Source organism: Nyctereutes procyonoides, unplaced genomic scaffold, assembly GCF_905146905.1.
Source record: "Nyctereutes procyonoides isolate TBG_1078 unplaced genomic scaffold, NYPRO_anot_genome, whole genome shotgun sequence".
NCBI lineage: Eukaryota > Metazoa > Chordata > Mammalia > Carnivora > Canidae > Nyctereutes > Nyctereutes procyonoides.
In genome coordinates this window covers 43,851,080-43,876,248 of record NW_026575051.1, presented here as the reverse complement: position 1 = coordinate 43,876,248, position 25,169 = coordinate 43,851,080, and the positions used below count along the sequence as shown (strand labels likewise).

The window sequence follows — 25,169 nt, the reverse complement described above, 5'->3', positions numbered from 1 at the left end:
CGGGTCGGTTTTGTAGGTGTTCAGGATGATTTGAAAGTTATCTAGGTAGGTAGACCCTACTCCTCTGGCATCTTACCTTGCCTCTGCCTTATTTCTTTGTCTCACATAATTATGGAGCCTTGATCAATCTTAAATCTGTAGGCGGATTGGCAGGCAGGAAACCAAAGAAGGGAAGAGTTGCAGTTCCAGTCCAAAGGCAGTCTGTTGGCAGAATTCCTTTTTTCAGGGGAGTTGATGGGGCACCTGGGTGGCTCATTCATTTGAGCAGCTGACCCTTAGTTTCATCTCAGGTTATGGTCTCAGGGTCATAGGATGGAACCTGGCATTGGGCTTCCTGCTCAGCGGGGTATCTGCTTGAGGATTCTCTCCCTCTGCCCATCCACATGCTTGTGTACATGTGCACACTCTCTCTTAGGTAAATAAATCTTTAATAATAATAATAATAACTATAATAATGGAGTAAAAGGGGATCCCTGGGTGGCAGTGGTTTGGCACCTGCCTTTGGCCCAGGGCGCGATCCTAGGGATCCGGGATCAAATCCCACGTCAGGCTCCCGGTGCATGGAGCCTGCTTCTCCCTCTGCCTGTGTCTCTACCTCTCTCTCTCTCTCTGTGTGTGTGTGACTATCATAAATAACTTTAAAAAAAAAAAGGAGTAAAAGTTCAACTTCCCTTTGGTATTCAGGATCAGTCACCCCATCCAGCGCAGTAACTCTTTTCCTTGCTTTTTGATTCAGAGGCTTTTGGTGCCCAGAGTGGCTAGCAGTAGTATTAACTCCACTTCAATGGAATTATTGGTTTCTGCTAGAAACATTCCTCCCGTTGAAACTAAGACTTCTAGGCCAGTAGAGCATAAGTTCATGGTGATAGGAAGCAGAAATTTTGCTAGTGGGTCACTGAGGGTCTTAGTGAGTGGTGCCACTTCCATTTCCATCCCTTGGTTCTTTGCCCTTTGAATCCTGGCTATAGGTGAAATAGCACCATATATTGGACTCTGATTCAGAGCATATGTAGCATCCTGGAGGACCTTTCCCCAGCTTTGGAAGGTGTTGGCACCTACTTGGTGCTGTAATGGAGTCTTCAGAAGACCATTCTATCAAGCCAGCTAACCTGGTGAATTCCATGAATATGGACCCATTGCCACACTTCATTTATTCTCATTGGAATTGAGTTCTTTGATTAAAATCAGTATTGTGTGGAATACCATAATGATGGTATTTAAGGCATCTGTAAATCCATGGTTTAGTTTTGGCAGAAGTACTGTGTGCAAGAAAAGCAAAATCTGTATCCAGAGTATTTATTTCAGTACGAACCAACACCACCCCTTCCATGATGAAACCAGTCCACTGTAATCGACCTGCCACCAGGTAGCTTGCTGATCACCTCCGGAATGGTGCCATATGAATGGTGTTCAGAACTGGTCTTTTCTGCTTGCAGATGGGGTACTCAGCAGTGTCTGTAGCCAGGTTGGCTTTGATCAGTGGACATCTATGTTGCTAAGCCCATGGATAACCTCCATCCCTGCCATGGCTACTTTTCATGAACCCATGAGATATGACAGGGGCAGCTGGGGAAAGAAGCTGACCTCTTTGCCTATTGTGTATGTTTGCTGCTGCTTTTTTTTTAAGATTTTATTTATTTATTCATGATAGACACAGAGGAGAGAGAGAGACAGAGACACAGGCAGAGGGAGAAGAAGGCCCCACGCCAGGAGCCCCATGCGGGACTCGATCCCGGGACTCCAGGACCGCGCCCTGGGCCAAAGGCAGGCGCCAAACTGCTGAGCCACCCAGGAATCCCCTGTTTGCTGCTTCTTTAACTCCTTTGTAATACCTTTCATTTGTTCCATAAGTCTTTCTTTCAGTCTCTGATATTTTTATATTTTATATTCTTTTCCTAGACCATTTACTTCTACCTCATAAGAGCCGGTCACATTCATGTTTTTACCACAGAGTATTCCTCAAATATTTATTGAGCATCAGCTGAGTGTCAGGTGCTTTTTGAGACATTGGGATTATAGACCATGGTCTCTGCCCTCATGGAACTTAGGTTAATTATTTTTAAAAATTATTAAATACTAAATAGTAACATAATAACTATACTAGAAATTGACAGGTGCTAATGAAAAAAAGTAAAGAGGGGGAGCGGCTGAGAATGCTGAAGGTGGGTATAGTCAGTTTGTGTTATTATATTGTTATATCAATCAGGATAGACTTCATTGAGGAGGTGATTCGTGAGCGAATAATCAAAGGCAGTGAGGTGATTAACCATGAGAAAATCTGAGCAACAGTGTTCTTCAGCTGCTATGTTCTAGAATCAGCAGAGACCTGTGTCTGGAGCAGAATGAGCTAGGGGAAAATGGTAGGTTGGGAGGGGAAGTTAGGTAGAGGACAGATTATGAATGGTTTTGAAGGCCACTAAAGAGCTTTGGTGTTATTCTGGGTGAAATGGGGAGCCATTCAAGATTTTGAACAGAAGAGCAATGTGATCTGACCTATATTTCAAGAAGTGTCTGCAATGTTGAGAATAGAGTGTAAACTGGAAGACTATTTAGGGAACTGTCACATTAATCCAAGTAAGAAATTAGACCCAGGATGTTAGCAATGAAGGTGTTTAGATTTTGATACTATGTTGAAGATAAAGCCAAACTTATTTCCTAATGTGTTAGATTTGGGTGTTAGAGAGCTTTCAGAGAAGAGGATGAATCAACAAAAAACCAGGAATGAACTGACCAGTGAGACAGGAGGAAAACCAAGAAAAATAAGATATCCTGGAAGTCAAGTAAAAAAAGTATATTGAGTTCTAAGGAAGGGCACCTGTGTCAGATGTTTTGACAGGTAAAATAAGCTGAGGTCTGAGAATTGGTCATTGGCTTAGCAATGATGATTTGCTCGTGACTAAATCAGTTTTAGCATGCCTGAAAGTCATCATCTTCCCAAATGTTAAAGGGGTTTGGTATAACCCATCTGTTTGTTAAACATTAGGATCCTTGTATCTGACTCCAAATTCTGTGCATTTTCAGCTATTCCAGGGAATGGAAATCAGCCTAAAAATGCTGGTAGGATTAAGTACAATTTTGCAAGACTATTTTAAGTTGTACTGACCAGTTTGGATTTTATTCTATGAATTATTGAAGGTTACAGGTAACATGATAAGGCTGATGTTTAGAAAGAGAACTCTGAATTAGCAATGCCTCTGGAAAGAAATGGCCATTTGATACAAATAATTCTCTTGAACTTGCCTACCTTAGTAATTTTTAGGATTGGTGCTTACATTTCTTATTTTCCACTTGTCATTTCCCTTGGTTATTTTACTAAAACTTATAGGATGAAGTCTATTTACTTAGTTAAGTTAATGTTTAAATTCTATCTATATTGGTATTTTCATTTTAAAATAGATATAAAGTCTTTCCAGGTATCAAATAAAACTGTGCTGTTTCAGCAAAATGATTTTAATGTTTAAATGACAGTTGCTCAGGTATATGGTTCTTCATTCTTTGAGATGTTTAAGAATATTTCTAAAGTCTTTTTTGATCAGATGTTTTCTCTGTGATCTAAAAAATACTTTGTTTCAACATGTTTACATTTCCAAGCAGCTGTTTCATGACTTGTTGGAATATAGGTCTCATTATGTCCAATTTCCACAGGTATCTTCTCTTAATGGATCTCCAAGATAGAAACGAAAAGCTCTTTTATAGCGTGCTAATGTCTGACCTTGAGAAATTCATGCCTATCGTTTATACCCCCACTGTGGGTCTGGCTTGCCAGCAATACAGTTTAGCATTTCGGAAGCCAAGGTATGTAAACTTTGCATTTTAAATACCTTTGTGTATTTAATTTTTTGTAAAGTTTTTGCAGTAATTAAAGCAAATCATTGAATGGTATTTAAGTTTAGAAAAATTTAAATCAAATTTTATTTAAAAGAACTTAGGTATAAATGTATGTAAACACTAAAATACAGTATTTTCTTTCTAGATTTAAGATCATAGAAAAGTATTACAAACATATTTAGGTTTCCTTTTATAGACAAGTGAACTTGTTTTTTTGTCTGGAAAGAAAGAAGTTAATAATAATTAAGCTTTTCTTTGATATGCTAATTAACACATATCTATTTTAGAAGGTAAAGCAAGGATTCCAAATTCTAATGAAAATGAATATATTTTCTCAATCAAGAGTTGGCATTAAAGTAGCTCTTTTGCTTATTTTCCTTAAGTGAAATAGTAGTAACCTTTAAAGATGTATAAAATATAGAATATAGTTTTTCTAAATCCATAGCTTTACTTTATTAATTATATTACTGTAAATACTTTTGAAGCAGTGAACAATTGAAATAAATATTAATACTTTTAACAGCAAACAACAAAATTCAAGTTGAATGTATTTATGCTACTTATCACTCTGAATTTGAAGATCAAAAAGAAATGTTTATAAGTTTATACCACAAATATAAAAAGCCTGTTAAAAGTACTTACACTGGAAATAGTATTGGAATAGTATTTGAATAGTATTTCAAATGTAATACCTCAAAGTTAGATTGAATATATGGATTTCCCATAGATATATTGATGTAGTGGTAATATTTAGCACACTTGTGCCACATTACTCTCTGTATAAATGAAACAATTAGCCACATCATCCCTTGTATAGAGAAAATAATTAGAGGAATATCTGTAAATGGTCTCTTAAATTACATTAATAGCACATACCTATATTGCATTTATAAAAGTTATATTAACAGTGAGTAAATATTTTATTCATAGAGCAAGAGTTAGAAGTATATTTATTATACAAACAATACGTATTCATTATTGAAAAAAATGAGAAAATACAAACAAAAGGGAGAAATGCTTTAAAAATACCTAATGTCATAATACCAGAAAACCTGTAAATACACACGAATACATACTATTTTCCTTATACAAGGGATCATACTATAAAAGCTCTTCATTATCTGGCTTTCCAGAGTGACATCAAGAACATGTCTTCAAGTCTATAAAGTATATTTCTACATAAAGAATCTTAGTAAAAGCATAAGTGTATAACACTTGGCTGTTTTAAAATGTAATTTAAGCATATTTTTTGAAATCCTAACTTCTTGTGAGATCTTGAGAAATGCTAACAACTATAAGAGATGTAGAAGAGGAAGCCTGGGTGACTCAGTGGTTGAGTGTCTGCTCTGCCTTTGGCTCAGGGCATGATGCTGGGGTCCTGGGATCGAGTCCCGCATCAGGCTGCTTCTCCCTCCACCTGTGTTTCTGCCTCTTTCTATGTGTCCCATGAATAAATAAATAAAATCTTTTAAAAAAGAAAGAGATGTAGAAGGGTGTAGTTCAAAATATTTGGATTCAAGTTGACATAGAAGTCTCAGTATTATTTTTTGAGCATGAAGTATGCACTAGGCAATTTTTTAAGGGTTTAGGATATATTAGTATACATATAAATCTAAGAGCAGAAGAAGTAGGGAAATAAAAAAGAGTGAATTATCTAAAATATTTGAAGGGTAGTAAGTGTTAGAAAAACTAGAGCAGGAAAGGGGGATTTGGCGAGCCAGTTGCTTTGTGCGGGGCTAAGGGTGGGCAGTTGCAATTTTAAATAAAGTGGACAATGTAGGGCCCCATTAGAAAAAGATATTGCAGGAATGAGGGGGCGGTTATGTAGATACAAAAGGAAACATATGCCAGGCAGGAGGAATAGCCAGTGTCAAGACCATAAAGGGGGACATGCCTGGGGATGTGCAGCATAGAAGCCAGTGTCCTGGCAGTGTGAGAGAGGGGAGAATAGTAGGTGAGGTCATTGATGTAAAATCAGTGAGAGTATAGAACCTGTAGTTTCTTGTAGGCTAGAGAACTTCAGCTTTTACTATTAGTTAAATTGATAGAAGAATCAAATAGCCTGGTTAGCAGGACAGTGCAGTAAACTCACTGAGAGAGGATGGGGTCTCAGATTAGGGCAGCATCAGAATTAGGGGTGATGGAATTATTCTAGATAAAAAAATCATGAGGATTACCTATTAGATTAGAGACTTCCTGGAGCAGTGTTTAGAAGTATGGGCTCTGGAATATATTGCCTATTTTCATGTATTTGGTTTTGCTGTTTGTTTTAGTCTTTAATAAATTATTTACCCTTTGTATGCTTCAGTTTCCTCTGTAACATTGGGATTAAACTACAGCCCACCATCCCTTATCTTCAATTTTTAAATATAAATTTGAAAGCCAAAATATATAAAAAAAAAATCTCATTTGGGATAAAACCTGATCTGTCTGAACCCACCCAGTAGCAAGTAGAACTGAATTTATAAATGGATATTTATAGTATTTATCTGACTGTCATCTGTTTATCTTTAGACATGTTAATGTTTTTGATTACATGGTGCTTTGTCAAAAAGAAATAAATTGATAGATAAAGGGAAAGGGAAGAGGAGAAAGTGGGGCAGGTGGGGCAGGAGGTAGCATAGCATTTGAAGCAAAATGCTCACAAATGTTGAATGTAGGTGGCAACATTCATCTTATCCTTTTCAACTTTTCCATGGTATTTGAAATTAGGTAAAGGAATGCTTTACTAACAGAAAAAGTAGTTCCTAAAACCATTTCTATATGATCTCTACAGGTAGTTTCCTGTCTTGTTGATTTTTAATGTGTATATTAAACTTCTGATGATTTTGAAATTCTTTAATGAAATAATTCTCCTGGCCTCTCCTATAACTATAAAAAAAAAGGAACCTGTTTGAAAATGTGTTATGTGGCATATATCTAGACATTGTATTTAATTGGAAAGAAAACTGTGATGGTGTTTGAATAATGATGGCTCTTTCAGACCTTAATTAGCATGTTAGACTATATTTTAAGCCAAAATTGACAAATGTCTATGCTATGCAATAGTATGTATTCTAAGACATTCAACAGGAGGATTATATTTCTTGTTATATTTACTTTGTGTATTTGGTGATAGCAATTAGGAACATAGTAAAAGTTGAGTTAATAGTACAAGTACTAAGCTTAATACACTTGCAAAGAGGTATATCTTTTGATCTCATACTTTTTAAACTTTTTTTAAAAGGATTTTAATTATGTATTCAGCAGAGAGCGATCCAGGGGGTGAGAGTGCACAAGCAGGGGGAAGAGAGGCAGAGGGAGAGGGAGAAGCAGGCTTCCCGCTGAGCAGGGAACCCAATTGGGTTCTATTCCAGGACCTTGAGATCGTGACTGAGCTGAAGGCAGATGCTTATCCAACTGAGCCACCCAGGCACCCTGATCTCATACTTTTTAATACATCTTTGTGATAGTGATGCAGGCTGGCTGGGTCCAAGGTTCCAGAGGGAGGTTCCCACAGGAACAGCAAAGAGAGTCCTTGACTTCATGCAGGTTAAAAATCAAACTTGAGCCAAGAGGAGGTGAAACAGTTTATTAAAGGTAGAGAGAATACAGATACCAGTATCTCAGGTGTCTGAGAGCCTGAGAAAGGAAGGAAGGGTGAGTCTTGTCTTTGCTTGGGGCCTAGGATTTTTATTGAGGATGGTGGTCTGGTGCACACATCTTCTCGGTAATTCAGGATCAAAGAGAAGTATTTAGGGGTTCTCCCTTGTGCCCTGCAGCCAGGGTTCTTGTTGAGTAAATGATCTTAGAAAATGTTCATGACTACCCTGCCCAGTAACTCCTTCGATGTTATCTATTGTGCTTGAAGTCTCTGAAGAAATCATTAAATCTTTGACCTTTATGAGTAGTACATGTATTATGTATTCTGTATGGTGTGTGTAAGGGAGGTGAGGTGTAGGTCCTAGCAAGAGTGGAAGCGGGAAAAAGAGTGAATAAAGTAATTTTTCATGGGATTCTTTTAGGTTCCCTGTCTCAATATGATACTTTTCTATGTTTAGGTACTTATTATTCATTTTGAATATGGCATTAAAATCTGACTGGGTATCCAAAAATAAATCCTTAAATGGATAACTCTTCCAGATTTTTTTTCCTAAGGTAGGATACTGGAGTATCCATTTATTGGTCTTGTATGGAATTTCTTTTTTTCTTTGGCATAGATACTTTGTGTGGGTTTTTCAAGATGTTGCGAATAATGATTTTTAAGAATGTTGAGTTTGTTTGGATTATCTTGTTCCCACATACCCATAACATTTTAATTTTTGCAGAACTTCCAGTATTTGGTAGTGCAATACAGTTATGTCAGCACATCGAATTGTGGCTAATTTGTAGATAGAGGTGATTTTTAGAGCTAGGGATGATTCTTTTTGTATTTTTGCAGAATGCTGAGCTTACTACGTTACTTAAATTATTTGTATTCTGTAAAACTTTTTTTAAAGAAAAATTATGTCCAAATTAATAATGCAGGTATACATAAGGGACAGCTAAAGCAGATTTGTTATTTTTTTGGAAATATTTCTACCTGTTATATTTTATACTGCATTTTCCAAGAATCCTCTTTCTCTCTCTTATAAGCTCTTATTAGTTAAATATTGTTTTACCATGCCTTTGGCAATTAATCATGTTCCTACTTTGGTATTTCTAATGTTCTATCAAAGTACTCTTGGTCTGTTTTTATTTTACTTATTTATTTATTTTTTATTGAGATATATATATATATATATATATATATATATATTTATTTATTTATGATAGTCACAGAGAGAGAGAGAGAGGCAGAGACACAGGCAGAGGGAGAAGCAGGCTCCATGCACTGAGAGCCTGACGTGGGATTCGATCCCGGGTCTCCAGGATCGCGCCCTGGGCCAAAGGCAGGCGCCAAACCGCTGAGCCACCCAGGGATCCCAGTTTATTGAGGTATATTGACATATATTAGTTTCAGGTATACAACATAATGATCTGGTACTTGTATATTGTGAAATGATCACCGTAATAAGTCTAGTTAATAGTTAACATGTTGTCATACATGGGCACAAAAATTTTTTCTTGTGACAACTTTTAAGATCCATTCTCTTTGCAACTTTTTTTTTTTTAAAGAATTATTTATATATTTGAGAGAGAGGGAGAGAGCGTACACAAAGGGAGAGGGAGAAGCAGATTCCCCCTTGAGCTGGGAGCCTGATCAGGGCTCAATTCCAGGACTCTGAGATTATGACCTGAGCCAAAGGCAGATGCCCAACCACTGAGCCACCCAGGCACCCCTAATTTGTGCCTTTTGAATCTCTTCACCCACTTCACCTACTTCCCATCCCCCATATTTGGCCATCACAATCTGCTCTATCTTTGAGCTTAGGTTTTTTTTTTTTTTTTCTTTCTTTCTTCTCTTGGTCTCTATGGTGGCATTTTACTCTTTATTTAGTCCCAAATAGATTATAAGTATCTAGAGAAAAGTGATCATATTTTATAAATTATTCCTGTATTTCCTGTGCTTATTTTTTTTTTTAATTTTTTTTTTTAATTTTTATTTATTTATGATAGTCACAGAGAGAGAGAGAGAGAGGCAGAGACACAGGCAGAGGGAGAAGCAGGCTCCATACACCGGGAGCCCGACGTGGGATTCGATCCCGGGTCTCCAGGATCGCGCCCTGGGCCAAAGGCAGGCGCTAAACCGCTGCGCCACCCAGGGATCCCCTTCCTGTGCTTATTTTAAGCTTAGTGCCTGGTTAGTGCTGAATTAATATGTTATTTGCTACCTCATAGAAAGAGTAACTTAATATTATTCTATTCATTCATTCACACACACAAAAAAAACATAGAGTACTGTATATTCTTTATTTCTCCTACTATTTAAGCAAATTATTTTATAAAGTAAATTTTCGTAAAATTGATCTGAAAGTAATTGGACTCATTCTAAGGAATCAGGCTATGAAGAAGTAAAATTTAGATTACTGATAGACAAGACAACTTTAAACTCTTATCCTCCTTTCATCTACTAATCTTTATCCAGTAGATCACTAATAGATTTTTGGCAAAAAGAATGAGCTAATAAAACAGTTTGTGGTTTTTTTAAAAATAAGACATTTCCAGAGTTTGATCTGAGTAGTACCATTAATTAGTTTGCCAGAAGTTATGGTGAAAATAGCATTCGATGCTAAAGTTTTTTTTTTTTTAAATTTTATTCATCTATTCACGAAAGACACCCAGAGAGAGAGAGAGAGAGAGAGAGAGAGAGAGAGAGAGAGGCAGAGACACAGGCAGAGGGAAAAGCAGGCTCCATGCAGGGACTTGATCCAGGGTCTCCAGGATCATACCCTGGGCCAAAAGCGGCGCTAAACCGCTGAACCACCCGGGCTGCCCTCAGTGCTAAAATTAACTGAAGAAAAGTTGAATTAACTGAAATTAAACAGGATTCTTTACCATAAGATTTCTTAGGATAATACCTATTTGCAAATTTTTGGAGGGTGGTATTAAATTTAATATAGGTAATATACCTTGCATAATTCTTGGCACAAAGTAGGTGTTCCTAGGTAGTAATTACAACTGATATTATTATAACTCCCAGGTTTGTTGATGACTAAATGGATAAATGGATGATGGTATCATTCACTGAGTTTTAGAATAATGGAATATGTTTGTAAGGGAGATAGAAAGTTCTTTTGAGGACATGTTGAGTTTTTTTTTTTTTTTTTTTAAGATTTTATTTAGGGAGAGTGCACATGAGCAAGGGGGAGGGGCAAAGGGACAGGGAGAAACAGACTCTCCTGCTGAGCAGGGAGCCCCAAGCGGGGCTCAGCTTGATTGCAGGACCCTGAGATGATGACCTGAGCCAAAGGCAGATGCTTAACTGACTGAACTACTCAGGCACCCCAGAGGACTTCGAAATAAGGAAGTCTGGTAGGCAATTAAATGTATGGACCTAGAACTTAGTAGGTAATATATTTAAAGCTCTTATATCTCAACTTACACATTTCATATGCTATATAAATGGTACCTGTTTTGATTTTGACAATGACTAAGATTATCAACAAGACTAATTGTCAGAGTTGGTCAATAAGATGTTCTATTTGTTTTTTTTTTTCCAGAAAATTCTTAGAAAAATGAATAAAAGGATATATTGAGATGAACCAAAACAAAACACTAAAATTGTTTTTCTACATTTATAGTTATTTGTATACATATTTCCTTCAAAATTCCAAAAAGGACTGTTTGTTACTTAAATTGTGAGGTCTAAGCTTTTTATTATCCCAAATATAATATTGTATGAGGAAGAATACCTAGTGATACAGAAACAATCTTAACTATACTGTGATTAGACCATGATTAGATTATGATTAGAAATGGAAATTATTGGGGCACCTGACTCAGTCAATATAGCATCTAACTCTAACTCCGGATCTCAGGGTCGTGAGTTCAAGCCCCATGTTGGAGATGGAGATTATTTTAAAAATAAATAATTAAGAAGCACCTGTGTGGCTCAGTCGCTTAAGCATAAGTGCAGACTCTTGATCTCAGGGTCTTGAGTTCAAGCCTTAAGCTGGGGCCTAGAGCCAGCCTACTTATAATAAGTAAATGGATAACTAAATAGGCAACTTATTAAAAAAAGAAATGGAAATTACTCATGTGGAAACATAGTTTCTGCAGATGTGCCAAAAGTTTGGCAAATTTTGTCATCTTACAGCATGAAAGTGTTGCTTTTGATTTTTAGTCTGTAAAATAGCAGTAAGAAAAGAAGCTTAAAAGGAATCAGTATAAAAAGAAACCTTCCCAAGGCTGATACTCCTTTAACCCAATAATAATCTCATTATATATGGCAGATTATAACTATAATAGCTATTACTGAACAGTTTAGAATGGATACTTTCATATTGTTCTTGTTTTTTAATTTTTTCATGTTAAATCTACCAGGTTTTAAGTATAATCTATTTTTATGATGTATTATAGAGGTGTATGATGGGGATTTCACTTTAACAAGCTATAAGCACTTCAGTACCTCAGTAATGAATTCTAAATAGAGTTTAAGTTGTTTATGGAAAAGAAACATGGTTTCATAGTTTCAATAGCAGCTATCAAGGAAATGTTGAATCCTTGAAGTAAGGCTGTGGCACCTTTCAATAGTTGAATGCTATTTAGTTGTTACTGGACCATTGTGATATAAACAGTAGAGTGATCTAGGTTGCAGAGGTTGATATCTCTTGCTTTCTTCCAGCAACTAACTTTCAGTACTACAGGGATCTCTGGGAAGGAGTGAGAGCAGGTCCTACCCCTGTAAGTAGGATAGGACAGCCTCCTGGATAGGACAGCTGCCCAGGTGGACCAGGATTATTCTTGATTGGATTTGGCTTTCTTCAATTAAGCCACTTTGGACTCTTCAGAAATATTTAGGAGACTTTTGAGAACCAGGGGATATTTTTGGCTTTAAGTTCTAGTTTAGTTTGTAATTTTTATTTTTTTACTGTATTAGAATTTTCTGTATCTCTAGAAACTCAAGTAGTTGATGTTTAAGAATAATTTTTTAATACTTCTAGAAAAGCGATCATTTTAATGTTAGATGTTAATAAACTTTTCACCATTTACCTACAGTAATAAGCCTTTGGTCTTGATTTATACTTACTTCAAAATATTCTTTTGTTAATTGCTCTCATTTCCCTTGAAATAGGCCTAATATTTGCATCTACTCCACTTTAAAGAATGAAAAAAAATATTATGTGTTGGGTTTTTCTTTTCTTTTCAAAGACATAAAACAAGTTAGGTGGAATGTCTGAACTAGTTCAAGTCCCTTACCTATTCAGCCGATTTCTTAGAGATAATTATTTGCAAAAAGTTGCTTTTCATTTACTATGGAGATGTAGATAATTCCTAGAACTATTTATTTATTTATTTATTTATTTATTTATTTATTTATTTATTTATTTATTTATTTATTGGAGTTCAGTTTGCCAACATACAGCATAACACCTGGTGCTCATCCCATCAAGTGCCCCCCTCAGTGCCTGTCACCCCCATCCCCCGCCCACCTCCCTTTCTACCACCCCTTTTAGAACTAGTAATTTAAATTAACTTTTCTTCCCTGAGCAGACTAAATGCTATATTTTTGAAAATGTATATGATGACTCACTTAAATAGGAGTGAGATAGAATATCCTAGGTCTTAGTACTGGAAAAATCAGTGTGCTCCCAGAAGTAGTTTAAAATTCCAAACTTTCTTCTTCCCTAAGTATAGCCATAATTAGGAAAAATTTGGAGAATGGAAAAAATGTAGGCATGATTCAAACTTTAAATTCTTCATATCAAGATCTAAAGATTGTATGCATAGACATGTAAATCTCCTTAGCAAGGCAGTGAAACTTATCTTTTATGGTAAAAGACTGTTAAAAATACAAAGTAACAGTTCATCAAGTCTCAATATTTATGTAGAGACTTTAAGTGTGGAAAAGTTTAATGGAAATATAAGTTTAGGATCCAAAAATAACTCTGCTACAATCTGTGTGGTACATCCAAGTGTTTTGATTTAAAGGTACACAGAGCATATGGAGAATTAAGAAAAATTGCCAAATGTTATCTCCAAAGCTGTATTAATTAGGGCATCATTCTGTATTTTTAAGAGGGCTTATAAATACTTGTCTTTACTACTAAGAATAAAGTTTTTTTTTTTTTTTTCAGATGGAGGCAGTAGTTCTCTACATCATATACCCAGATCACATCTGGAATTTTGCTTTTAGTTTTGGATGCCATACCTTTCAGGATCGTTGGCAAACAAAGAAGAGTGACCAAACCAGTGGCAATTACTAAAAACTTGCTATATGAGAAAGAGCTGGAGGAAATAGAAATATTTAGTCTAAAAGAAAAGACTTGAAAGGGTTATAGCTAAGTCTTCATTTCTTTTTAAAGATTTTATTTATTTATGTATTCATGAGAGACACACACAGAGAGAGGCAGGGGCATAGGCAGAGGGAGAAGCAGGCTCCATGCAGGGAGCCCGATATGCGACTCGATCCTGGGACTCCAGGATCACGCCCTGAGCCGAAGGCAGACACTTAACTGCTGAGCCACCCAGGCGTCCCATAGCTAAGTCTTCAATTGTTTGAAAGATTTTCATGTGGAAAAAAAGTATAAACTTGCATGGTATAGCTTCCAAGTGTAAAACTAAAATCAGAGGATGGACATTATTACAGAAGTATAGATTTAATTTCACTGTAAAGGAAGATTTTCTGATAATTGAACTGACATTGGAATTATTTCCTCATTGGAATTATTCACATGGTTTGGATAATCTATTGGTGGATATACATTATAAATGAGATTCTTGCCTTGAGTATGATTCTAAACTAGTTGAATTCTCAGGTCACTTTTAACTAAAAAAAATTAGTGAATTTTTAAAAGAGCAGCCTACAGATGAATAATTCCAGGTATTTAGAACATCTCACAACTAACTCACACTTCATTTCAAATAACCGTGCTTTCTCATTCAGCAAGTTTTTTAGTGACAACTTTAATTACAATTTTAGGAATTATTAAAAATAATATATTTTCAAATAAAAGTGATTTTAAACAGATTTAAAGTGATTTGATGACACAGCTCATCAAAATTCCTACTCCCTCTCCCAAACACACAAACATGTCAGTTTACACAGCTGTATCCTGGCTACAATGTTGTGGTTTCAACATTTCTCCTATTTTAATGGATAAAAAGTTTAACGTTGACATTTTCTTACTTGAATATCCTTCTGATCTGATCTTCTATGTAGTTTTTTTCATTCTATTTGTTTTTCTGTATATTCTTTTAAACTCTTGTATTTTTATATATATCTTTAACTTAATTGCAGTTTATCTGGGAGAGACATTATTAGGAATTATTGTCTTTATGGCAGTGTTTATGCTTCCCCTACTGCCCCTGCTCTGCCCAGATCAGTGGTTGAAGAGAAGTCACCAGGTTAGAGTTTGCTTCTATTACCCTTCCTAAAATTTCCTATGTGCCTCTAAGGTATGCTTCTGAAATTTGAAGATTTGTTTTCATCAGTTTTCTTGATAAAATAATCTATAATTATCATCTAATAATTCTTTTTTTTTAAGATTTTATTTATTCATGAGAGAGATAGAGAGAGAGGGGGAGAGAGGCAGAGACACAGGCAGAGGGAGAAGCAGGCTCCATGCAGGGAATCCGATGTGGGATTCAATCCTGCGACTCCAGGATCATGCCCTGGGCCAAAGGCAGGTGCTAAACCACTGAGCCACCAAGGGATCCCCCTAAGAATTATTTTTTTTTAAAGGAATTCTTTTATATACCTTTAAAAATATTGGTTATTTTATGCCTAGGTGATTTTGTAGTATAAATTATAAGTATTTAAGGGTGCCTGGGTGGTGCAGTTGGTTGAGCATCCAGCTCTTGGTTTTGGCTCAGGTTTGATCTCAGGGTTGTAAGATCCAGCCCCCGGTCCAGCTGTCTGCTCAGTGTGAAGTCTGCTTGAGATTCTCTCTCCGCCCCCACCCTCCCGCCCCTCTTGTTCATGCTATCTCTCTAAAATAAGTAAATCTTTAAAAAATATATAGCCACTTAAAGGCATAATTGAAATTGTCAATTTTAGCTCCATGTATATTTTATATTCACAGTAATAAAATTTATAAAATATTTCATAGAATTCCAAATTATGTAATTTTCTATGAAAGTTATTAAATTTCACTTTTTTCTAAGCAAAGAAATTTCTCATTTACCAATATAAGTCTTAGTCTTAATATGAATGTTTTGTGACTGAATGAATGACATTCATAATAATTTGGAGGCTATCATATTTTACAAAAATAGTGTTGCCTTGTGAAGTAAAACATTTTCACTATGAAATGAGGTAATTTATTTTAAAAGCTGAAAATGTTGTAAGTATATTATTTTTCTAATGGAAGAAGTTAACTTTTATTGGCAGTGTGCCAAATAAATGCCATCTGTCTGTTGAATTTAATGTTACCGTAGGATTCTTTCCAATATTTTCTACCATGGAAAGTCCTTTGGATTTTAACCATCAGAACAGCATCTATTAATTTCTACGTAGTCGGTATGCTCATACTAATTTGAAAATGAATAAATGAATGAGAGCTTACCTAAAATTATTATTGTTATTTTTAAAAATTTATTTATTCATGAGAGACACAGAACAAGAGAGAGAGAGAGAGAGAGAGAGAGAGAGAGAGAGGAAGAGACACAGGCAGAGGGAGACGCACCGGGGAGCCTGATGCAGGACTCCATCCTGGGAATCTGGGATCACACCCTGAGCTGAAGGTAGATGCTCAACCGCTGAGCCACCCAGGCATCTCCCTAAAATTGTTTTTATGTACATTTTTGATTCACATTTATTTGGAAACAGTGGTTGAGTTGTGGATGACAGAGGTGGAGTCATTAACATTTGGTAATTGCTTTTTTTTTCAATCCATTCACTTTGTAATCGAAAACAATCATTCCGAGGCTCAGTGATTACCCTGGTTTTAAGTACTAGAGCTGGGAATTTGTGTTTTCTACCATTTAGACCTCTATATTAGAGCTCTCCAGAGGAAGAGAATATTAGACCTCTGTATTAGAGCTCTCCAGAGGAAGAATTCTTAAGTGTAGTGAGCATGCACTGCATGCCAAATACTTTACTAATCGTGTGTGTGTGTGTGTGTGTGTGTGTGTGTGTGTGTGTGTGTGTGTGTATAGAGATTTATTTAAGGAATTGATTCACGCAGTTGTGGGGGTTGACTAGTCCAAAATCTACAGGGTAGGCTGACAGGCTGGAGACCCAGGCAAGAGTTGATGCTACACTCAAATCCAAAAGTAGTCTGCTGGAAGAATTTCTTCTTCCTTAGGAGGAATCATCTTTTTCGATAAAGCCTTGAACTGATTAGATGAGGGCTATCCACATTATGGAGGGTAATCTGCTTTACTCAAAGTCTACTGACTTAAATGTTAATATCGCTTAAAAATTACCTACACACACACACACACACACACACACACACACACACACATTACTTCACAACATCTAGAGTACTATTAGACCAAGTATCTAGATACTGTGCTTAGCCAAACTGACACAGAAAATTAACCATCACATCCTCCCAGACCAATGTGGGGTCTTTTTATCTCAGACTGATTATGTTTTCTATCTTGGCTCTGAGCTGTTCAGAGAAGCTGCACTCTTATCATGTAGTTTCTTAGACTGTTCCTCATTGACTAATATGTGTTCTGATTTTCAAAAGCTAAAATTGTATGTTTGTTAATTAAGATTTTTTCCCAAATACTGTAGTGTTTACATGCAAAGAAGTTCATATTTTACTTTCTAAAAGAGTTTAATCCTAATAGGTATCTCATATGAATATTGCTAAAACATGGTTTTTCTTTAAAAAGTTTCTAGCACTAATTGAATTAATGACAGTAACTTAAGATTTAAACCTAGTTTTAGAAATTGTCAAATAACATTGTTGATCACTTAACTCTTTTTTTTTTTTAAAGATTTTATGTATTTATTCATGAGAGAGAGAGAGAGAGAGAGAGGCAGAGAGAGAGAGAGGCAGGCTCCATGCAGAAGCCCGACATGGGACTTGATCCCGGGACTCCAGGATCAGGCTCTGGGCCAAAGGCAGGCACTAAGCCACTGAGCCACCCAAGGATTCCCTGATCACTTAACTCTTACCTAAGATTCTTGCTGTGTTTTCTTCCCCAACTCTGCCGCCTTTTCAAAATCTTTGTGCAGATTCTCTGTGCTTGTTATTTCTTCTCTCCTTCCTTTCTTTGACAGAAGTGTAGTGAGCATGCACTGCATGCCAAATACTTTACTAATCGAAGTACAGGTAAATAAAAGACATTATTTTCTGCTTTTGTGAAACTTACAGGTATTAAATGTACAAAGAAATACATGAGCACAGCTTGTATTATGAAGGATATGAACAGAAGGCAGTGATAAAGAATAATAAGGGAATTCCTTTCATAGTGTAGTCAGGAATGTGTCTGAGGAGACAGTATTTGAGCTGACACATGAAGGATAAGGAGTTGGCTTGTGAAAACCAGGGGAAAAAAGCATTTGAGACTGAGGAAGTAGCATGTTCAAAAGTGAAGAGGGTAGTTGGAGATAAGGTTTGAATAAGGCAGGAGTCCTATCCATGCAGGGCCTTATGGGTCAAGGTAGAATTTCCCTGTTACTCTTTTTTTTTTTTTTTTAAGATTTTATTTATTTATTCATGAGAGACACAGAGAAGCAGAGACATAGGCAGAGGGAGAAGCAGGCTCCCAATGAGGAGCCCAATGCAGGACTCAATCCCAGTATCCCAGGATCACACCCTGAGCTGGAAGGCAGACACTCAACCTCTGAGCCACCCAGGCATCCCTCATAGTTATTCTTAATCCATTTGGAAAGCCATTGAAGTATCTGAAGCAGAGGAATAATAACATTCTATTAAAGTTTTAAAAGATTATCCCAGCTGCTATGTGGATAAATGATTCGAAATGAGAGTCTAGAATGGAAATAGGAAGACCAATAAGAACACTGTTGTGATACTGGCTCTCCTTCCATCAATCCTAATTGCTTTGAGTGGACTTGATCCTCTTAGGCTATGGAGCAAGGAAATCAAGTAAGTCCCTTAGTCCTGCAGTGTTGACTGTAAGTAGGTGAGGTGATAATGGATATATAAACCATTGTGTATTTAACTGACCCTAAAAACATTAGCAGAAGATAAGAAGATCTGCTATACATAGAAATTTCTCAAGCATGCAGGCTAGTACAGTTTATTTAATATCCAAGTCAATACTCATATGATCTTGTCCTTTGTCTACTGCTCAGATCCATCCTGAATTAACACTTTTCCCTCAAGGAAGAACTAATTAGACAATGTTTTATGCTGCCATAAAATACTATTCATTTCATTTCTGTGCACCAGTTTTTTAGATTGATTAAAATATTATTAATGTGGAGGTGGAGTTGTATAACTCTGCCTACAGAGTTCAGCCTCAGCTGGACCTTTTATCCAGAGTTTAACTCCAGCTGTGTTCTTGGCTTATCTCACTCCTGTGGTTATAAGAATGTAAACACCCTGCGGCTTTAGCCTCCTTATCTCATATATTCTTCCCCATGTCCCCTATGAGTTCATTGGCTTAACATTTTATTTCCATGAACTCAACCTAATATGTTTCCTCTTTCATATATTTCTTTCATCTGTGCAACTAAGTACAGTAATGCATTACACCTATGAAAACGTCAGTGTTCTCTGATGCTTTCTTTCAGGTCTTGTTACTCCTTAGCTTAACATCCTCAGGCCCCAGGTTTCTTAACATTGTAAGTTGCGACACCACCCACGTAGTCACCTAAACCAAACACCTCAGAGGTCATCAGGTGTTCTCCGCCTTCCTTTCCCTTGTTGAGTCTTGCCAGTTTTACCTCTTAATTTTCTGCTAAATCTCTCTCATCCATGCAGTCCTACTGCCACTCCTTTAGGCCCTTCTCATTTCAAAAGAGAGTGAGCTTTCAAAAAGGAATGTCTAATTATGTCACTTTGCTGACCAAAATCATCGAATGACTCCTCATTTCCATCACCATAAAATCGTAGCTTCTTAGCATGGCTTTCAAGGGTTTTTGTAATCTGGCTCCTTTGCTTACTTCTGTTTTCATTGCTGCCCCTTTCTGCTCTTCACACCCAGTTCCCCACCTCAAGTCAAGAATCCCCCAGGTCCCTGGTGGGTGATTTCACACTGATGTATAGCATCTGATCCTTTTCTGTTTATCTGACTTTCTCTTGAGCATTTTTTCCTTAAGGGTAGCAGCTGTACCCTTCACCTCTACCCTAGAACCTAGCAGAACTTAGCACGGTCTTTTTTGAGTGCATAAATGGGTGAGAGGGTGAATAAACACACCCAGCCTATAGTGTGGTTTGGACCTGAAAAGGCCTGCTATGAATCTCTTTATTGCTTCTTCTTCTTCTTTTTTTTTTTTTTTTTCGTTTATTGCTTCTTACCAACTGTGGGATCTTAGGTAGTTTCCTCATTTGTAAAACGAGTATTGTTTTGATGTTTAAATAAGTTGATCTTTTTAAAACCTATTTTGAACAGGAAATGTATAGCAGAAACTAAAAGCCGATTTATCTAAAGTTCAGTTTGTATCTATAGTTCTTAAGTATCTTATGAAGCAAAAATCTCTTTTTTGAAGTATTGAAACTCAGTTTAACACTGAGTACAGCAGCTATAATTGGAATATAACTAGTGTTATAAAATATATTTAGATAAATATAAGAATAGAAAAGTGTGGGTATCCTGTGAATCATTGACCCAAATTATTTTTAGGATTAAAAGATTTCAAAAAACCTAGATGCAAATACAAGTTATGTATTATAAACCTAATTAATGAAGATATTACTAAGATCCTAGCAAGTAAAGACTTACAAAATAATTACCAAAAACATATTTTTATGAGTATTCATAGAACACAAAGCAAATTTTTATGTAATTCAGCCTCATGATCAGTATACATTTGGTACTTCTAAAGAAATACAAACATTTCTGAAAACAGATGGAAAGTGTTAAGTGTAAGCAATAATTGAAACTATATAAAGTTTCTCAAAGAAGCCCTTACCCAGGAAAAAGATCTGTTTAATATTGGGGAGTTCTCTTTTTTTAACTTAAGGTGAGCTCACTTATTTTAGAAGTAAGATACATGAGATACTGATGTCACATACTTTTTGCAAAGTTTATTTCTCTACCAAATTCAGTATCTAATTTATTATTTTGCAGTTATAAGACATTCCTAACATGTGACTGTTAGTCTTGGATGTGGCAGTGTGGTTTCTTTTTCTTTTATTACTCTCCATGATTTTTCACACAGCAAATAGAGCACAAAGTTCACTAAATAAGGTGAAATGTTGTATTAATAAAATTCATTTTATAAGTAACCTAAGTAAGGAAGTAATTTGAACACGGTGTGTATATTAATGTATGTAACTCATTAAAATGAGCAATACCAAAGAGTATATATATAGAACAGCTTTCTTCTTTTATTTGGAATGAGATACATTCCCCTAAAAATAAAAAATACAAAAGACTCTCAGAGGACCATCTTCTTCACTCCTTACACAGAGAAAACCACCTATGACTATTGTGGGAAGAATTCCTTGTGGTTGGAAAACAGATGAATAAGTTGTTGGAAGTCTCATTTATATATTAAACTACTTATAAGAAACTTTTTATATGAAGGATTTCCATTGTCCCTAGTATCTGGTAATTGCGACCTTGAATTTGTATAAAACCTTCCCTCTCCTCACATGCCCCAATCAGTAGATAAATAAATTACTGAGTAGAGAATATATCCCCTGGTTTGATATTTTAACGACACAGCAAACTATTCTTAGTAAAGTGTATTTTGATGTACTCAACCTGATTTGCAGGCATTCATTCATATTTTAACATTATATTTTGTATTTATTAGGGTCCGTATGAGAAAGAAATGCCAAATAAAGAAGTGTCTTCTGTATCTTTTTATTAAAACTTCTTATGGAAACAATGTCTAACATATTGTTCAATGTCCTTTATATAAAGACCATTTGATAAATGCCTTTCAAAATGGAAGAAATGCCCCCCCCCCCCAGATGCCATATATACTTCCTTTAATTAGACTTGAGAACTAACCCCCTTTTCACCCTTGGGCTCTGGCTGTATTTTGCCTTCAATTGCAGAAGGTGTATTTAGACCATGTTTTTTTTTTTTTCCTGTCTCCCCTCCCCCTCATTATATTCTCTTTATTGAGTCTGTCTTGCAAAACTTGGGTTTTAGACAGTCATTAGCCCCCATATTCTTCCCAGGCTAAATTAAAAAAAAAAATTAAAGGCGTCTTGTTAGGATTGCACATCTTCTTTCTCCTCCAAGGTGGGGTGGCTTCATGCAGTTCAGACAAAATACACTAAAGCATGCCAGTCTTCTGGATCTCTGTGCTCACTGTCACTTCTCTACCATGAGTTCACAGTTTCCCTGAATCTATAACTTGTGTTGGTTACTGCCTCATGAACCTTTGTTAATTTAATGAAAACATTTATCAGTTTGTTTATCTATTCTTTTAGTTTAAAACAGAAAACAAAGACCAGAAACTAAAACCATCGTTTTAGCCTTTGTTCTAATGTGTTTTAAACACCAGGCCCTTTGTTTTCCCAGCTGTGAACATGTGACATAGTTAATTAGCAAGGTCTTGAGGGAGACCTGTAGGGTGAGATCCCAAAGGCTTCATACATTTTCCTTTCAAGTAATTCTTCATTAACCTATTGCCTCTTCCTTTTAAAACTAATTTGTTACATATTTGGGAGCCTAGAAGATTAAATTCTTTTGATTATCAATATATTGTCAAATATTAGTATAAGTTTAAAATTTCTAATAACAGTACTCTCAAGCAACTCTGGTAATTTCACCAATGCCAAATGATTTTCTTTCCTCTTCTGAAGAACCATGCTTGATAGAAACTTAAATTTTTTTTTTAGGAATTTTTTTTTTTTTTTGAGAGAGCATACCTGAGCGAGAGCAGGAACAGGGGTGGTTGTGAGGGAAAGGGAGAAGCAGATTTCCTGCTGAGCAGGGAGCCTGATGCTGGACTTGATTCCAGGACCCAGGGATCATGATCTGAGCCGAAGGCAGATGCTTAACCAACTGAGCCACTCAGGCACCCGGAACTTAAATTTTTTTCCTGATACTTCAGGTCATATTATAAACGGGCCAGTATATTACTATACCATTGGGAGGATTCTGCAGCTATTCACAATGTATGGGAAACACAAATCCTTAATAAGAGCAATCTAGAAATAGTAAAACATAACTTTTAAAATTCATATGTTTCATCTTAAATACAATGAAAACTCTATTTCTTGGATTCTAAATCATTGCTAATCCCTATCAAAGTATATATTTTCTTAGTTTGCTACTTAACTGATTTAAGAATTTTGCTCAATTCTGTGGCCAGTCACACTCAGGAATAAATGTTACTTAACACTGAAATTTAGGTAACTGAAGTGGGACAACTGTCAACATCAGTGAAAATTCAACAGCATTGAAATATGGTTCATCATCATACTATTTTGCTTTTAAATCCCTTAAGAGAATATTGAGAAACTGTACCCTTTGCTCTTCTTAACTTGACATTTAAAAACTTACATCATAACCTTGAATAGTTGCAAGGAATATAGTTTCTAGCATATTTAAATTATTGACATATCAAAATAAAACTTAAATGTACCCAAAGGAATAGTCTTATATATTTTATTATCTACTTAAAATATATAAAAACAAATGCTTTTTTAAGAGAAAGTTTATAATATTCACTTATCTCCTTGGATTTATATTTTCATTCCACTCGTGTTGATGATTTTATCCTAATACATTTTAATGCTTGAAAGTCTTTTATTGATCAAGCATTACACTTCCATGCAACAAAACTATGTGTAGGAGTGACATTAATGTTTCTATTCTCTGTAATTAAGATTCCAAGCATTAACAATTTGTTAGGATTATTACTGGTACACAAGTGATCTAACAATAAATAAATGTATTAAATTTTGATTATTAACATAAAAGCAATTTTATTGAAAATAAATCATTTAATGAAATGGGGTTTTTTCTTTTCCCTTCTCATGCATATCTAGACATATGTTAGTTATAGGTAGAAAATAATTTGTAGGATCAGTTGTGTGTGTGTGTGTTTTTTTTTTTTTTTTAAGATCTTATTTGACAGAAAGAGAGCACAAATAGGGGAGGGGTAGAAGGAGAGGAAGAAGCAGACTCCTCACTGAGTAGGGAGCCCGATACAGGGCTATTACTGTATAGCTGACCTGAGCTGAAGACAGCTTAACCAGCTGAGCCACTCAGGCAGGCACCCCTTAGGATCAGTTTTATTTCTGTTTTTTATGCTTATACATATATGTGTTGCAAAACCTTATTCATGCAAATAAATAGAAGGGACTGGAGAGAATTTTGTTATAGCTTTATCACTTAATTCTTTGAATGCTTTCCAAGTTATGTGCTAAAAATCATATAGAGATGTATAATGAACATTTATTTTGAATAAGTAACTAAATGACAGCTCCTTTACTTCTTCCTTCAAAATGTTGAAAGCAAAGAATTAGAAACCACCTGAATTGCAAAATGCTTTGTTACCCAGTTATTAAGAGTCACAATTTTGGTTTCTAAGAAGTATCACAAAGTCTTTACCAAGACTTACTATATATATTATATATTACCAAATAGCTGCTAATATCTGTTACTCTTCACTTGTTAGCATTTTGTTTAACCTAATATACTCAGAAAGCTTGGGAAAATTGAAACATTAATTTCAATACCTCTTTTACAGTACAGACTTTTTAGATATAAAATATCTTTATCTTGTGCTTTTGTCACAACTTGGAAGTTGCAGATTTAGCTCATTCATGTGAAGTACTTGTCATACTCCTTATTGGCCTAAATTGTTCTTTTTACTAACTCTTTCAGCCAAAGACTGGTCAGTTTAAAACATGTGTTAGTATTTCTTTCTTTGCATATTATGAAAAACAATGAGAAATAATTTATAGATAGTTGATTAATGAATTAGTCATTACATCAAGATTGAAATGGTGCAGATAATTAAATTGATTTATCTATTTTAAAAATAAACTATAAAACAAGATATTGGAATCTCATTCATTTATTATATAGCAATATAACATGTAGCTGAAATTCTAAGTTTTTATGAAGTAAGGAGTATGAACGAAGGCATGACATTACTTGGTAAGAATAAGTGTAATCGTGTATTAAATTCTGTGTTGGGCTTTTAGAAATAGTTAGGTAAGAAATATATATATAAAAAAATCCATTAAATTTTGTCAGACATAATGATCAAACTTCCTACATATATAGTGAAAGGTAAGAATACTTACTGCTAAAAATGAATTGATTTGGTGAGTAATGATTTTACCTTTGAGATAAAGATGTAGAAAATATCCGTTTTATAAAACAGTAATAGAATTTATTATAATAGGAATAGATTATAAATTTTACAAAAGTATATAATACCTTATTAAAATATATACCTTTATTTGATTGAAATCATGTTAAATTTTTATCTGTGGGTTTTATCCAGCATATCCAGAAATAGTAATTTGGGGAAGTATTCAGTTTATACCTAAAACAACATCACTAACCATTTACTACTTCCAGCTGTTTGAAGATTTATTTCTAGTAGATATAGTCTAACTATTGAGAATAACCGAAAAAGTATGCTTCTTAATAAATATATGAGGAGAAGAAATGCATTTTCAAGTATGATTCTTTTGCCTTTTGTTGGTGTC

At 35.4% G+C, this 25,169-nt stretch overlaps 1 protein-coding gene across 1 annotated transcript in view; it reads left to right on the top strand.

Annotated features, from left to right (window-relative positions):
- ME1 (malic enzyme 1) overlaps positions 1-25,169 on the top strand; it is a 198,788-nt gene that overhangs the window by 37,008 nt on the left and 136,611 nt on the right. Inside the window, exon 3 of the mRNA XM_055330798.1 lies at positions 3,646-3,795. Within this exon, the coding sequence (XP_055186773.1) occupies positions 3,646-3,795 (150 nt within the window). The remainder of the gene's footprint in view (positions 1-3,645; positions 3,796-25,169) is intronic.